The sequence below is a fragment of the Citrus clementina genome, unplaced genomic scaffold, assembly GCF_000493195.1.
Source record: "Citrus clementina cultivar Clemenules unplaced genomic scaffold, Citrus_clementina_v1.0 scaffold_5, whole genome shotgun sequence".
NCBI lineage: Eukaryota > Viridiplantae > Streptophyta > Magnoliopsida > Sapindales > Rutaceae > Citrus > Citrus x clementina.
Window position 1 is genome coordinate 32,380,203 of NW_006262201.1, and position 18,361 is coordinate 32,398,563.

The following is an 18,361-nucleotide window of genomic DNA, read 5'->3' on the forward strand; positions in this document are numbered from 1 at the left end:
CGTATATTTAATATATTTATAATATATATAATTTGAAATAATTAATATAAATAATTATGTGATAATTAATAAATTAATTTTAAAATTTCCAAAATAAATAAAATTCAAGTAAAAAATATGTTCTTTAAGGAAAATAAATTATAAATATTTCTTAGTATAACTTTAATAATTTTGTTGGCCCCACTAAAACCCATTATAGTACAATTGTTTTCCATACTCTTTTATTTTCTCTAATTTGATAAACAGCCAATTAATTGCATTTTCACCTTTTCATTTTTAAATACTATTTTAAGGGAAAACTACCAAAGGCTTGTCCAAATTCACTAAAGACTAATCATTTCTATATTACAAAATAAATACAATTTGAAAGACAATACCTAACATTCCCTTAGTTTTTCAGCTTTTTAGTTTACCAAAATGTGAAAAACATCAATTGGCACAGGTTCACCTCTATTGTCAGAATTTGAGAACATATTAACTAAAAAACGTGAAAAAAAAATTAACTTCATGTTGGGAAAGGAACCCACACAAGCAGTTACAATTCTTTCTTTCTTTGCATGATTAAAATATGATGTATATCACAAGTGAATAAGTAAAAATTAAATTCAATATGATTTGAGGTAATAAATTAATCACAAGAGACATATATTGTGACTTGGAAAGTCTAAATCGTGAAAAACCAAAAAATCATAACTTGATATAACCTTCCACTACATAATTAATGAAATTTTAGAATAAACCTTTTTTTAGATGATATTAGAGACTTACAACATCAAGAATCTTAAAATATCATGCGGAAGTAAAAGTTGTTTGCTTTGGGTTTGTAGTTTGTCTTTGCACTTGATTGACTCGACAAAGAGTCTTTCACCTCGTCCTTCTCCTCACACACTTAGGGGCTTTGTGTTTTTTTTTTTTTTTAACTTAATGACTTAATTGACTTAATTTTAATCAGTTAAGTTATTAGTCTGTTTGTTTTTTCAACTTAATGAAGATTTTCAACGATTAAGTCATTAAGTTATTAAGCTAATTTTTTTTAGCTTTTTACTTAATCTAAAAAGTTTGAATTCTATCATTAAAAGATATTTTCCAAAATATCCCTATCTAATTAATTAATTTTCATCCTTAACTAAATAAAATTTAATAATTAGCATTATTACCCATCTGTATATAACTTGTGATAATATATAGTGGTAAACTATTATTATTTTTATCTTTTTATTTTGTTCAAATTAGTATTATTTATCTTCATAATTTTTTATGATATTTTTCATATAAAGAAATCACAAACTATAACAAAATTGATTAACATATATGATATAAAAATATTAAAGAGTTGTACTCAATTGAATATGTTTTATCTTATGATAATTTATTACCTTATTTATATTCTTTGAGATATTTATTATTTGTTTAACATTATAATTTGTAAGGACATAAATGTAAAAATATTAATTTTCAGATTTTTTAAGTTAAAAAACAAACAACTTAATATTTATTTTTACCTCTTCAGACAAAAAAACAAATATGTCATTGAAATTCAGACATTCAGCTTTATTCATAATTCAGACTAATTCAGGTTTATTTAGATTTCAGACAAAAAAAACAAACGCCACCTTAGTTACGAAGATCACAACCAGATCCGTTTTTGCAATTGCTGAAAAACAATTTTATTAGCAATTGGTTCTCGTGTTTCAACTTTAACTACTTTCGATGTTGTTTATCGGAATTCAAAACATAAATTATTGTTACATTTTACTTTTGTTTTTTGTTTGTAATTTAGATTTGAAATTTTGCAAGAGCAATGTTATTTCAATAAAACTTTGATTAAAAAAAAAGTAGAAGTAATAGTAATACTTCAAAAACGATGTTATTTTGGATGTGTTTTTGTTACTTTTTTAATGAAAACATTGTTCAAATAACATTTTTCTTTTATTTAAGAAAAAGAGCGGTCTCATTGATGGGCCAGCTGATAACAAAATGAAAATAATGAATAGATTTTATTTCGTGACTGGGTGAATGCTTTTCTAGTTTCTATAAATTGAGCTAATTACCTATTTAAAATCTACCTCATTATTCTTTAATTTTCACACGACTTGCTGGAGTTTTAAGTTACATGCGACAAAATATGGTTTTATAATGAAAATATTATTGACAAAGATCTTTTGATTAATTTTTAAAATTGCGAAATGTAACTGGCTAATTGATTCAAGCTATGGTGATTAAGAAAATCTTATTTCAATTTGTTTTTTTACCTAATAAACTAATGGATCTGATTTGGCTAACTAAAATTTAACACAAGTAATAACACAACACAACATACCCAAAACTACTATCAACATGAGCTGTTTTCGAACCAATTTGCTTCTTTTTTTTTTTTAAGGTAGGAGGGTGGACAAAGCTCGAATCAATTGTTTTAATCCCCTATCTTTACCGAGACTCAAATTTGAGTGACCAATTAAATAAAGATGGTTGAAAACTATTCAGTTAAACAATCATTGAGGTGAAAAATATGAAATATATATTGAGTTGTGACCACATAACCAAGGGGCAAACTACTATGATTTTGAGAAAAAAAAGTTTAATTAATTATACAATGTAAGGAAGACTAAATTTTTAATTTATTTTTAATTAATTCATTTGTGAAATAAAAAATAAAAATATCATATATGCTAATATTTTTCATAAATAAAATAATGTTGTAAGGTTGTTTCACATGTTCGGAGAAATGCCTGAATGACATCGCGGACTCCGGTCTCAGGATTAGTGGGTCCCATTATTTTTTAACCTTTTATTTTAATTGAATAAGGCATAAGATGGCAACCACTTGATGGTTAATTATATAGTAGGTTTAACCTTTTATATTACTCTGCGCTAATCACAGTATATCAACGGTTCATGCGTGAATAAAGTTTTTGGCTATATCTCAGTATTTTGTCTTTATATTTGACTAACTCGACAAGCAGTCGTCGTTCACCTCGTACTGATGATACACTTATTTTCCAAAGATCGAAACCAGATCTGTCATTACACGAATCGGCGTTGGACAGTAATAAAATCACTTTCTCTTTCATTCATTCCCTTATTTTCATCTTTTGCTACTTCTGGTCATTGTTCTTTTTCTGTTATTTAGTTTTGCGTCCTCAGTCCATTATTTTAATCATTTCTTATTCTATCAGCTCTTTGCAATTGTTCATTTATTCTTGATCTGGCTAGACACCCTTTTTCCTCTTTCCATCTTCTATCTGATCTAGAAAACACTGCGCATCGTTTTTCCTTTTTTTCCCGTTTTGTTTCCGTATATAACTGCTTGTCTATTGCTGTATCTTTGATTTTTACTTTCCTTTGGCCTTCTTCACTTGTAAGTTGATCGGTGTTCATTTTGTTATCCGCTTTTTGTCAAAACTGTCCGTTGTTGTTAGGATTGAAGATGGTGGAAATCATTGTCACTCTTGTTTTAGAGGTTGTAAAATGCTTGGCCCCTCCAACAGAAAGCAGACTCCGTTATTTGCGTAACTACAACGCCAACATTGAGAGTCTCAAAGCTGAAATGGAGAAGCTGAGGGATGAAAGTACGCGCATACAGCGTAGAGTTTCAGAGGCAAAAGCAAAAAGGGGAGGAGATTGAAAGAGAAAGGTTAAAGAAGTGGGTGATTTCTTACGGCCAAAGATCATTTGATGAGGCCAGCCCAAATTTCATTGAAGATGAAAGAGCAACATAATAAGCGATGTCTCAAGGGGTCTGTGCCCTGATTTCAAGACTCGCTACCAGCTCACCAAGAAAGCAGAGACAGAGCTGAAGGCCATCGTTGAACTCCGGGAAGAAGCTGGGAGGTTTGATAGAATTTCCTACCGTACCTTTCCGGAGGAGATATGGCTTAAGCCTCACAAAGGCTATGAGTCCTTCGAATCAAGACTGTCTACTTTGAAGGCTATACAAAATGCTTTGTCTGATCTAAATGTGAGCATCATTGGGGTGTACGGCATGGGCGGCATTGGGAAGACGACACTGGTGAAAGAAGTTGCAAGAAAAGTGAAGGAAGATCGACAAGCTCTTTGATCAGGTGGATTTTTCAGAGGTTTCCCAGAATCCAAACATAAAAATAATTCAAGGAGACATTGCAGAGAAATTGGGTCTTGTTTCTTGCGAAAAAGTTGAAACCAGAAGAGCAAATAGGCTATATGAACGATTAAAGAGGGAGAAGAAAATCCTTATAGTGTTAGATAACATCTGGAAACATGTTGATTTGGAGAGTATTGGAATTCCTTTCGGAGATGAGCACAAAGGATGTAAAGACTACTGACTGCAAGGCATCGTAATGTGCTGCTAAGTATGGGATATAAAGATAACTTTTTGATTGGCAATTTAAATGAAGAAGAAGCTTGGAGATTGTTAAAGATGATGATGTTGAAAATCTTAAGTTGAAATCTACAGCAATAGATGTAGCCAAGGCATGTGGAGGTTTGCCTATTGCCTTGACTACAATAGGAAGGGCAATGAGAAACAAGAGTGTGCTTGAATGGAAGAATGCCTTGCGGGAACTCCGGATCCGAACGCCTTCTGTGGTAAACTTCGAAAAGGTGAGCATGTAACACACGTGCATGCAATTAGAGCGGTCAGCTGCATGTTTGCTTGCTTCAAGCGGTGATTAAATATTTAAAAATTTGAGAGCTGCTTGCTTGAATCGGTGGGCGCATATAAAGTGAAGTTTGAAGCTGCTCTTATCATTTTCACCATTCAACCAAAAACAGTGCAATTCGAAGGGAGAAGAAAAGAAAAGAAAAAGAGGGAAAAGAAGAAAACCGAGAGAAAAGAGAAGAGAAAAGAGAGGAAAAAGAAAAGAAAAAAAGAAAGGAAAGAAAGGCGGAGGGTGAGGGAAAAGAAAAATAAATAATTAAGTTACGGAAATTGAAATTGGATAGTTAGAATTATATCCATTGGATCAGTGGGTAATAGATTTATGAAATTTAAGTAGTTATGATTTAATTTACCTCCTATGTAGTAGTTTCTATATCAGTTCTAACCGTTAATTTTTTTTAATCTTGTATTTTAGGAGAAATCTAAGAATCTAGAGACCCACAACAGCCCCAACGAACCCTAGAGTGAAACCGAATCTGTGAGTGGATACTATTATTATTATTATTATGTATTTTATAAAACATTTATTTTTAATATTATGATTTAATATCATGTTATGATTACATGTACGCATATTATATGTTTAATTGAGCCATGAGATGTGATTGTCAATCACCATATATTTACCCTTCCTCGTAGACTCTGCGCATACATATTGAGAGTTAGGTTACTCTACCTGTGCGAGATAGTTTAATTATGCCGGGTATTGAGAGTTTTTTCCTGCTCTACTCGTGCGATGATGTTCCCGACAAGTATTGAGAGTTATTCTCCCTCGATACTGTTTGGTGCAGTTTGTGATGTACGTATGTATGAATTCCATGTTTGCTGATGTATGATATTCAGTGTGGAGTTATGTTACATGATTATGTATAAGCACCAGTACACATACTTTATTATAATAATAATTATTAATATTTTTAATATATAATTACATCCACTCACTGAGTCGCAAGCTCGCTATTTTCCTATTTACCCCTTTTCTCCTAGGATTCCGCAGGATTTTGTGCAGACCAATTTCTAGTCAGTTGAGGTTGGCCCACGAGACGCATTGCTGAATAACTTGCATTTTGAGGACGTTTATGTTGCTTATGTTTATATATATAGATATAGTTTTAGTGTGAGTATGTATAGTGAGACATAAACTGTGCAAATTTTGAATGTATATTTTCGAATGAGACACAGAGGTTGTTATGTGCTTATATTGGAGACCATGTTTATATATATATTTTCATGAATTAAATCTATGCCATGAGCTTTATTTAGTAGTCCACACGATTTACCTTACATTTGACATGTAGGTCAGGGCGGGTTGTGTCAGAGCAACTGAAGAAACGTTTTCTGCTTTATACTCTAGTGGGATATTTTATTTCAACTTCATACTTTTCAAATGCTGCATGGGTTTGGGTATACTTCAGAGAGCAAACAAGATGGAAGATGCATATAACAAATTACATGCGTTGCTTCATGAACTTAAAGACTCTTGCTTGTTAGTTGAAGGTGATAGCAATGAAGTATTTCGATGCATGACGTCATTCGAGATGTTGCTATATCAATTGCATGCCGAGACCAAAATGTTTTTTTGGTGAGAAATGAAGATGTGTGGAAATGGCCAAATGAGGATGCTCTAAAACAATGTCATGCAATCTCTTTACTGAATAGTAGTATTCCTGAACTTCCTGAAGGATTGGAATGTCCGCATCTTGATTTTTTACTTATGGTTTGCAAAGATACGTTAATCGAAACCAATATTCCTGAGAAGTTTTTCTCAAGGATAAAGAAGCTTAAAGATGTAGATATGGCAAGAATGTGGTTATTTTCATTGCCATCTTCTATTGATCTCCTAGTAAATCTTCAAATATTATGTTTACATCAATACATGTTGGGAGACATAGCCATAATTGGGAAGTTGAAGAATCTAGAAATTCTTAGCATTTGGGGGCCTGATATTAAAACGTTGCCTGAAGAATTAGGTCAACTGACTAAGCTAAGGCAGTTAGATTTAGTTAATTGTTTCCAATTAAAAGTTATTGCACCCAATGTCATATCAAGCTTAATCTGATTAGAAGAACTCTATATGGGTAACTGCTTCATTGAATGGGAGGTTGAAGGACCCAATTGTGAAAGAAGTAATGCTAGCCTAGATGAGTTGATGCATTTGCCTCGGCTGACTACTTTGGAAATTGAAGAGATTGGCAAGTTATACAAACCAACTTGAGCAATCTCTCCTAAGATTACTAGATCATATTCCCAAGATAAATTAAAGATGATATGAACTTACAATGATTATGAACAACTTAACAGGAAACAATTAAAGAAAACTAAAAGAAACCTAAGAAAGAATCCAGACACAGCAAGTTACGTGGTTCAGTCAATTCATCATTGACCTACATCCATGGAGGAACAAATTGATCAGCTTTATTGATTGAAACAAGTCTCCTTTACACTCAGAGTTACAGAGCCAAGCTCAAGGAACAATAAACCTCTCTTCTCACAAGCTTTCTCTCTCTTGAATCCTCTGAAACCCTCTGTGTTTGTTACACTAGAATCAGCTTAAGCTCCCGTGCTTATAACAGCCCAGAAACTACCCCCAGCAACACACGTGAGAAGCAGATGATATTAACGGCTTTAACAGCCTTCACACGTCATTAAAAAACTCATGTGCATTGCTCGTGATTCTTGTAACCAAAACGGTAGAATCTTGGCTCATTTAGAGTAATGATATAAAGACATTATGAAACGCAGCTTACTGTATTGTTTTTCTTTGTCATCAAACACCAAAACGCAAAGCTTCCTGTAGTTTCCATTAGCCTTTTTGATTTATTTCATTCTGATCTAACATAACTCCACCTTGAAGCAAATCAGTCCTGATCATATTTTCTCTTCAGCTCTCTATCTCCTCAGAGGCTACAAACACCAGCCATATTCAAGCAAGCTTTGAACTTGGCTTTAAGAACAACTTTTGTAAGCATGTCTGCAAGATTATCATTTGTATGAACCTTTACTATCTTGATTACACCTTTTGATACTTCATTTATGATAAAGTGTAGCTTAACATCAATATGCTTGGTTCTTTCGTGATGAGCTGGGTTTTTACTCAAGTAGATAGCACTTAAGCTATCACAGTGGACTTCAACTGTTTTTTGACTTATCCCCAACTCTTCAATCATCCCTTTAAGCCACAAAGCTTCTTTGACTGCCTCTGTGGCTGCTGTGTATTCAGCCTCTGTTGTTGATAAAGCAACAACATGTTGGAGACTTGCCTTCTAGCTGATAATGCACCCATTGAGCATAAACATGTAACATGTTAATGATCTTCTTCTGTCATGGTCCCCAGCAAAATTTGAGTCTACATAACCCCACAAGCCACCATTTATCCCTTATGATCTTCCATACAACAGTCCATGTTTTTCTGTGCCATTCAGATACTGTAGTATCCACTTGACTCTTGCCAGTGCTCCTTCACAGGTGTTGCCATATTTCTGCTAACAATGCTTAGAGCATGAGAAATATCAGGTCCTGTTAAGACCATAGCATACATCATACACCCTACAATATTGGCATATGGAAATTTTGCCATTTCATTTTTTTCTTCATCTGTCTTAGCACACTGCAGATTTGAGAGCTTAAAATAGGAGGCTAGTGGTGTCATTACAGTCTTACAAACTAACATACCAAAGGTCTTAACTATCTTCTTCACATAATTCTCATGTAACAGACAGATAGTACCTCTTTCTTGTTCCTTCTTATATCCATGCCTAAAATCTTCCTGGCATATCCTAAGTCCTTCATATCAAATTCTGAACTGAGCAACTTTTTCAATTCTTCAATCTCATCCCTCAACTTACAAGCAATCAACATATCGTCTACATATAGCAGCAAGTATATGTAAAGATGTGTCTCGAGGAGCTTGTAGTATACACAACAATTAAAAATGTATCTTTTGAATCCATTTGTTGTAATGAACTCATCAAACCTGAGATACCACTGTCTTGGGGATTGTTTTAAACCATACAGTAATTTCTTTAACAAACACATATGTTCTGGTCTCTCTGGATCCACATATCCCTCTGGTTGAACCATCAGAATTTCTTCTTATAATCTTCCATGCAAGAAAAAATTTTGACATCGAGTTGATCAAGCTCCATGTCAGAAAACTGCTATCATGGCTAATAATACTCTGATTGAAGCATGTCTAACTACAGGTGAAAAAAATTCTTTAAAGTCAACCCCTCCCCTTTGAGTGTAGCCCTTGGCCACTAACCTAACTTTGAATCTCCTAGGTTCTGTAGCTGTCAGACCATCCATAATTCTGTAGATCCATTTACAACCTATGAGTTTTCTATTGTTAGGTTTTATTACCAGCTCCCATGTGTTGTTTTTATAGAGGGATGATATTTCTTCATCCATTACCTGCTGCCAATCAATTTTGTATGAGCTTTGCATTGCTTCTTTATTACTCCTTGGTTCTTCTTCATCAATCTCTCGTAAAGTGCCAAGTGCATATGCAATAAGATCTCCATAACCAAACCTCTCTGGGGGTCTTATCACTCTTCTTTCTCTGTCTTTAGCTAGATGATAATCTTCTATATAAGGTCTTGGATGTTCTGAGCTTGTGTCCACATCACCAGCAATTTCTTCATCTGAATCTGCAGCTTCACTTGAAGTTTTATTTGCTGGATGCTCCACCTCAAACTGTATAGTGTCATCAGTTTTACTCTGAGGTTCAGCATTTTCAACTGACTTCTCTTTACTTAGCACCAACTGCTCATTAAACACCACATCTCTACTAACTATACATTTATGAGGGGACAAGTCAGTACACCAAATCTTATAGCCTTTCACCCCCTCTGGATAACCTATAAACAACCCTTTTAGAGCTCTTGGTGCTAATTTTCCTTGGTTTGCATGTGCATAGTCAGTACAACCAAACACTTTTAGCTTACTGTAGTCTGTTGGTTTACCACACCACTTTTCATGTGGTGTTTTAAAATCTAATGCTAAGGAAGGGCTCAGATTAACTAGCAAGCAAGCTGTCAGTAGAGTCTCTGCCCATAATCCTTTTGGTAACTCTAACTGTATCATCATGCATCTGACCTTGTCCATCAAAGTTCTATTCATCCTTTCAGCCAAACCATTTTACTGTGGTGTAAGCCTCACTGTTCTGTGCCTAGCAATGCCTTCACCTGAGCAGAATTGATCAAACATATGATTACAGTACTCTAGTCAATTATCAGTTCTAAGAACTTTCAGCTTCTTCCCTGTTTGGTTTTCAACAAGTACTTTCCACTTCTTAAACCTCTCAAACACCTGATCTTTGGTTATAGTACATACACCTAAACCTTCCTAGAGTAATCATCTATTATGGACATGAAGAACCTATTCCCTCCTAAAGATAGAACCTGTGAAGGTCCCCACAGATCTGAATGCACATAGTCCAGGATACTTTTGGTTTTATGAACAGATTTCTTAAAGCTAGTTCGTGTGGATTTCCTTAGAACACAATCCTCATAAAAATCTAGTTCTTCAATCTTGTCAGCCCCCAAAACCCCTTGTTTTTCTAATTCTTTTAGACCATTTAGGCTTATGTGTCCCAACCTCAGATGCCAAAGCCTGGTGTTATCAGCATTAGTCTTAACAGGCACACTGGATTCACCAGTCACTACTTCCCAATTCAAGACATAAATCCTATTTTTTTCTTGTGCCTTTTATAATCAGTGTTGAGCTATTTAGGATTTTTAATTCACCACACTCTAATTTCATACTACATCTTATTTAGTCAAGCATCCCCAAAGAGATTAAGTTCCTTTTAAGGTCTGGTACATGTCTGACCTGTCTTATTAGCCTCACAGTCCCATCATGTAATTTTATATGTATGTTTCCCATCCCAATGACCTTACACACTGCATTGTTTCCTATCATTACCATTGCCCCGTCATATTCATGGTAATCAGAAAAATAACTCTTTACAAGACTCATATGAAAGGTACAACCAGAATTAATGATCCACTTACTTTTCTGCACATCCTCAGTTGCCACACACACTCCAGCTGATTCATATCCCTCATCTTCAACTATGGCTGCATCTCCATTATGTTCTTTCTTATTATATTTCTTCTCAGGGCAATCTTTCTTGAAGTGTCATTCCTTGTGACATTGAAAACATTTTAATCTCTTGTTTTTGCTCTTTCCTTTTCCCTGCTTCTTTTTCTTTCCATCATTTCTGTCATTTCTGACTTTCATAATTAATCCCTCTCCACTCTCCATGTTAACTTGCTTTTCTTGTAGGCCTCTGGTATTCAATGCAACCTTAACCTCATCTAGAGAGAAGGTTTGTCTGCCATACATCAGAGCATCCACAAAATTGGAGTATGACTATGGTAAGGAACTTATTAGAAGTAGAGCTTTGCCTTTATCATTCAAGCCCTCATCAATGGTCTCCAAAGTGTCACAAACTTTGTTGAACTCATCAATATGTTCCTCAAGAGAGGATCCTTCAACAATCTTTAATGAAAACATCCTCTTCTTGATATAGAGCATGTTTGCCAATGACTTTGTCATGTACAGATTCTCAAGCTTTGCCCATAGCTCTGCCACTGTTTTCTCCTTTGCCACTTCTCTAATAACCGAGTCACTCAAGCTCAGAATTATTGTACTTCTTGCTTTCTTGTCGATTTTAGCAGCTAGTTCTGGAGATTTTAATTAAGACACCTCTTTTCCTTATTCTTGGTTGTTGGTTATATGGCATCACCTAGGCCTTCTATAATTAACAATGCCTCCATTTTTACCTTCCACATATTAAAGTCATTCTTCCCATTAAATTTTTCAAGATCAACTTTAGGCGCAACCATACTTGTATCTGATCAAGAAACCGAGCTCTGATACCAATTGAAGAGATTGGCAAGTTATACAAACCAACTTGAGCAACCTCTCCCAAGATTACTAGATCATATTCCCAAGATGAATTAAAGATGATCTGAACTTACAATGATTATAAACAACTTAATAGGAAACAATCAAAGAAAACTAAAAGAAACCTAAGAAAGAATCTAGACACAGCAAGTTACGTGGTTCAGTCAATTCATCATTGACCTACATCCACGGAGGAACAAATTGATCAGCTTTATTGATTGAAACAAGTCTATTTTACACTCAGAGTTACAAAGCCAAGCTCAAGGAACAATAAACCTCTCTTCTCACAAGCTTTCTCTCTCATGAATCCTCTGAAACCCTTTGTGTTTGTTACACCAGAATAAGCTTCAGTTCCCGTGCTTATAACAGCCCAGAAACTACCCCTAGCAACACACGTGAGAAGCAGATGATATTAACTGCTTTAACAGCCTTCACACGTCATTTAAAAACTCACGTGCATTGCTCGTGATTCTTGTAACCAAAACAGTAGAATCTTAGGTCGTTTAGAGTAGTGGTATAAAGACATTATGAAACGTAGCTTACTGTGCCATTTTGCTTTGTCATCAGACACCAAAACGCAAAGCTTCCTGTTGTTTCCATTAGCATTTTTGATTTGTTTCATTCTGGTCCAACGGAAATAGATGTTAAAAATGACAACATCTTACCAGATTTCTTTTTTGCCAAAAAATTGGAACGGTTCAAAATTTCAATAGGAGATGGGTCATTCGATCTTATTTGCTTTAAAGATTGGTTCAAAAGTCGGCCGCAATTTTTGATCGGTAATCATGAGAGTTTAAGAACGTTAAAACTCAAGCTTAGTTCTAAACCTATTTGCTCAAAGAAAATACAGGGCATCAACAACGTTGAATATTTGTGTTTGGACAAGCTGCAAGGTGTCAAAAATGTTCTTTTTGATTTGGACACAGGGGTTTTCTACAATTGAAGCATCTCTTTGTTCAAGATAATTCAGACTTATTTTGTATTGTTGACTCAATGGCGAAGGTGCCTTGCGATGCCTTTCCTCTTTTGGAGTCACTTACTCTTCACAATTTGATTAACTTGGAGAGGATATGTATTGATCGCCTCAAAGTAGATTCTTTCAATGAGCTAAAAACCATAAAAGTAGAAAGTTGTGATGAGGTGAGTAATATCTTCTTGCTGTCTACTACAAAATGCCTTCCAAGACTTACAAGCTTAATTGCAAAAAGATGGAACAGATTTTTGCAATTGGTGGTGAAGCTGATGTCGTCACTGAGGGGATATTTGCTCAGATAAGCTGTTTGAGCCTGGGAAATCTTCCCCAGCTTACAAGCTTTTGCCGTGAAGTTAAGAGACATTCCATTTCATCGAATACAAAAGATTCGCAAGACCAATCGATGACAGCTATTACATGTTCCTACGAGGTAAATTTGGAGGATAAGCTTGATACTTCAACAACGCTTTTCAATGACAAGGTATGCTAACAATTTCTTGTTCTCTATCATCTTATTCTGTCGTGCTTCCCATTTTGTCGACATATATGTAGAAAATAAGTCATTTAGAGAAAAAGAAAAATGAGAAAGGAAATACAAATCTCACACACGCCCTAAGCTCTCAACATATAACGTGAATTAGTTTGCACTCACTCAGCTGTCACTTGCTTTGACTTGCATTTGCAATCAAAGAAGATCATTCTGACAGATGCGTCTCATATGATATTGTATCTAACAAAAACTTTATAATTAGGTTCGGTTACCCAAATTGGAAGCTTTGGAGCTGCATGAAATTAATGTCGAAAAGATTTGGCGCAGTCAAGTTCCTGCCAAGTTTCCTCGCTTTCAAAGTTTAACACGATTGGTCGTGTCGAACTGTCATAAGCTAAAATACCTATTTTCAGCTTCTATGATCCGAAGTGTTGAGCAGCTCCAACACCTGGACATATGCTTGTGTAAGGGTTTGCTGGGGATCATCTCTGAAGACACAGCAATTCAAGTGACCCCTTGTTTTGTCTTTCCACGGGTGAGCACTCTAAGACTCATAGATTTACCAAAACTTAGATTTTTTTACCCTGGAATGCATACTTCGGAATGGCCGACACTGCAAAGCTTGGAAGCAACCGGTTGTGACAATTTAAAGATATTTGGTTCAGAATTATCTAGCTTCTGTGGAAATATATATTGAGGAGAATCAACTTCATATCCCGGCGCAACAGCCCTTGTTCTTGTTCGAAAAGGTATGAAAAAATTTCTACACCTTTTATTAGTTGAGTCGTCGTTTCTTACTTTCTAAGCGGAGTCTTCTTAGCGAAGAATCGCACAAGATTTTTAGCGTGAAGCCAAAGCTCCATTTCAAGTTTTCATTGTGAAATAAAAGTTACTGAAGAGTGCAGTAGTATGATTTTCAAATAATTAACTTGATATGCAATCTTATAATGACTTAGCTATCAAGACATGCCTAGAATAACATTCATAACCGCCTACGTGATCTTACAACTTAGCTAGTAATTCCTTGGTTAATTACTTTGCGTTTTGTGCTTTATTTTTAGTTTTTCTTCTTACTTATTATATACGCTAATCGAATAATGAAACCACCAGTTGTGAATGTATGCACAATCCTCTCTAAATCAAAATGCATAAGAAAAGCACACGCTTGCTAATGTAGCATCTTGGCGCTCTGACACCCACAAACCTTACCACCAATCTAGGGTTTAATATGATATGGCATTTTCTCAAATTGAGATTAGGATAAGGGTTAATAATATGATTTTTGAATTTTCCTAATCTAATATATTTTTAGTTTAGGTAATTTTTGTTTATAGTAATGTACATATTTTTTAATTTTTTTAATTTACAACAGTAAACCTTATACAGCAAAAGTCAAGAGAGTGGTTGATGATTTGGGGGTAAAGTAGTAAATTAATTAATAAAACAAATAAATTTAACGGCATTTATTTGGAAGCAGTGCAATGACGGAATTGATTAACTTAGTGACATCCTCCGCAGCAAAAGGTCTAGTGCGACTCGTAACACTGAGGGTATTTGAATGCAGTGCAATGACACAAGTGGTAACAAGCGATGAAGATGGAGGAGCAAAAGACGAGATTGTTTTCAGTAAATTGAAGACATTGTCTCTGCTTGATTTAGATAGCCTCACAAGTTTCTGCTCTAGCAATCACACCTTCACATTCCCATCTTTGCAATATTTAGTTGTGACTGGTTGTCCCAATTTGAAGATTTTCGCTGTAGGAGAGTTATGCACGCCGCCGAGAGTAGACATCTGGTGCACGGCGAAAGGTGATGGACATCATTGGGCTATTGATCTTAACACAACCATACAACAATTACATGCAGAAAAAGTATGGTTATACATCTCACTAACCTAACTATCTCCCATTAAAAATTTTACAAAATTTGCAACTTTTAACAAAATGGAGAAAACATGTCATTGATGATTAAGTTTGACCCATTAGTATCTTTGTTATAAGTAAGTTTGTAATCACGTTTTGAAACATGAGAGTGTTTTGTACTTAATTCTTGAAAGAATGTCCTGTTTAGAACTGACATTTTTACAAAAGTTGGAGAACCTTATTCAATTATCAACAATTCATGAACCATTAGTCATAATTTCATAATATGAGAATTTTATTTTCTGCTGTTGGAGGGGCCGTCCCTTTTCTCAACGAAGTAAGATATGTGCTGACTGCACAGGCCATTTTTATTTATTACTTGGAGTTGTAAATTCGAGGACTAATATCCCTGGTAATTAATTTTTATTTCATTTATTTGCTCTCATGGCTTGTTTCATCATCTAAATTATGTGGAATGCGTCTTGGTGGTTAATTTTGGAATGAAGTTTTTAATGTTTCGGTCAGGGCTTTATGAGCAAATTTTGCGTCATTGAATGTCATTTGATCAAAGGGCAAGGTTTAGTGATTTTCAAGCAGTTTTATTCAACTGGTTACCTGAGTTCGAATCTTAAAGAGATAAATAGTTAAAAATGAATTTAGACTTTGCCTACTCCTTTAAGAAAAAAAGAAGGTCATTTAGTCTTAACTTTTGAAAATTTTGTTTGACATTTCGGCTCTATAGCATGCGATTTATTTTCTTAAATTTTATAATTCCTTGAGAATGTGCAAACATTTTATGATAAAATTACTTTAAAATGTTGTTGAAACGAACTGAACTTTTTATGTTGAAAGAAAGCCTTATTATTTTTCTGTACTTCTATGTAATGCTTTATGGTTACAAAATTCTCATTGTTATCACTCTTCTTGTGCAAGATCTGTAATGAAAGATACTTTTTTGTGAAATTTGTGTTCCTGATATTAAAAGTTCACATGCTGGGGGGCTTCCTATTTCATCTTTGTCATTCTACTTGTGCTTCGCTTCATTGTGTAGCTACAGCATTATAAGCGTTACCATAACTTATCTGCAGCAATTTTGTAATTTACTATTATTGTGGTTGTTGCTGCTGTCATTGTTCTACTAGTTGGAAAATTCGAATTATGATGCAGAGAAATGACAGAAGCTGTATTAAGTGACGAAGATTGAGCAGCAAAACAAGAGATAGTTTTCAGCAAATTAAAGACGTTGGCTCTGTTTGATTTAGTTAGACTCACAAGTTTCTGCTCTGGCAATTGCACTTTCAAATTCCCATCCTTGCAAGATTTAACTGTGATTGGCTGTCCCAAGATGAAGAATTTTACGAGAGGAGAATTATGGATGCCATCTAGTACGGAGAGAGAGAAGATGAAAGGCGTTGGGCTAATGACCTTAACACAACTGTTGATGCGAGATTCTGGTTGCCCTCTTTCTACGACCAGGATATCTGCTCGATCAATAACACCTCGATCAGGATCTCTCCTCGTATGCTTTCTTCTTCAAATATTCCTGCGTCCACAAAAACAAGTCAGAGCACGCCGGTTGTTTTCCCGGCGTAAACCCTCCGACGCTCAAGTCAGATCTGAAGGTTCTGGGAACACTTGCCACAAATCTTATGGCTTTTCTGTAGTTTCTATTCTTTAGAGCTTTCTTTTATCTTTGTTATAATCTCAAAATTGCTAACCCTTTTACCTCCGCTGGCTACCTTTTTATAGGCTTCCTCTGAATCCCGGTCTTCCGTAGTCCACGCCCATTATTCTCCCCACCCTCGGATGTGGATGCCCCATTGTCGTCATTGTGGGTGAATGGAGATGGACTTCGTGCCTTGATTCTCGGATAGGAACGCACGTCTTGCCAACTGTCGTCGACCGGGTCTCCTCGCCTCGACCCCTAGCAGGAATGGCCTTATGACTCTAACAGGAGTTCGTCCTCGTGAATGGAATATTCGTGGACGAGCAGAATATTCCTGCTCCTGTTCCCCTGCTACCAGGCTCTTACAAGACATACCTGTTCGCAGAACTCTGCCACCAAATATCCGCTCATCACGTCTGGTCTCGTCGAAGTATTTCCCTCAAACACCGGTCCCCCAGTTTCTGGTGTTGGGTAATGTAATGGACCAGCAGTAGAAACTCAGCAGTTCTTGCTCGCGTGGGACTTGAAAAGGCTGCCAAGAGTCGTGTCGCATTTAATTGCGGATGCAGTGATGTGGCAGAAACTACCCCTTCATTTGAATTTCAAACCTACGATTGCAAGATTCTCGGAATATGCGTCATTAAATGCTGGCAGCCCAAGAGTTTGCTTCTCAGTAAGAAAACCCAAAATCCTCAAACACGAACTCGTCATTTTCTCCATTCTTGTCTCTCCGGCGAATGAACCTCGGCATTAAAGCTTTCATCCATGTCTCTCTCTGAGAGAGTCCCTGCTTCAGGTATTTCTTCTATTTTCCCAGTCTTGGTTAGTTGTAGATAATTTCTTTTCTCTTTGCTTTGCTTGGGGTAGTATTTGGTAGTGGTGTTTTGGTTATAACCTAGGGAATGTCGAAGGGTAAGGAGAAAGTCATTGAGATTGATGACGACGAACTAGGTTCCTTGCCTAGTCTGCTCACCGATCCTGCTTTTGACCCCGGGATCCCCTTGGAACCCATTAGGTCTGGTGTCGGGACTAGTACTAGGAGGATGTCCCCCCAAACAACCTCCACGAGCGGAAGTAGTGGTAAGGAGGGATCTTCTGGCTCGGTAAACACCCTAAGTGAGGATCGAGGAGGTGACTCTGGTGAGGGATCTTCACCAGGAACATCGCGACCAGAAGGGCGGAGCACAGTAGGGGGTAGAGCCTTGTCTCGGGATTATGCCATTGATTATATGACGTGCACGACCACGTTTGACGAGCTCAATGACCTCCGACTTAGGTATAGTATTCCTGGTGAGATACCTCTTGAGATCCCAGGAAAAAAGGATACACCTAGCCGGCCTCCTAGGGGATATGTTACCCTATTTCTGAAGAGCTTTAAATATGGGCTGAGGTGTCCCTTGCAACCCTACTTTGCCCGGATACTCAACGGGCTAAATCTGGCTCCTGGTCAGCTAAACCCCAACGGGTGGAGAGTGCTCTCTGGTCTGTTCATATTGTGGGACAGATGTTGCCAAAGCGAGCCCACGGTTGATGAGGTGAAGCACCTGTACCAGCTAAAGAGCAGCCCCAAAGATGCCGGCTGGTACTACTTCCAATCTAGCACCAAGAGCAGGAAACCCATAACTGATCTTCCAACTGGTGGTGGTGGGACTTGGAAGAGAAATTTCTTTTTTGCTGGGGCTCCTTGGGGTCAGGTTGCACAAATGGATGGGAAGGATTATCGCGTCCCACCCCGTTTCACGGTCCTAGGTTGCCTGCTCGCTTTAGATGTCTTGTACCCATAATTGTTCTCGCTTTATTGGTTTGTCTCTAACCAAGTGTCTGC

General features: G+C 36.2%; 1 protein-coding gene across 1 annotated transcript; it reads left to right on the plus strand.

Moving 5' to 3' along the window:
* The first annotated feature begins 6,155 nt into the window (after nucleotides 1-6,155).
* Nucleotides 6,156-6,695, plus strand: LOC18041561 (disease resistance protein RPS2). The gene has a single exon (XM_024183803.1). The coding sequence runs from the start codon at nucleotides 6,156-6,158 to the stop codon at nucleotides 6,693-6,695; it is 540 nt and encodes a 179-aa protein (XP_024039571.1).
* Nucleotides 6,696-18,361: the final 11,666 nt, after the last annotated feature.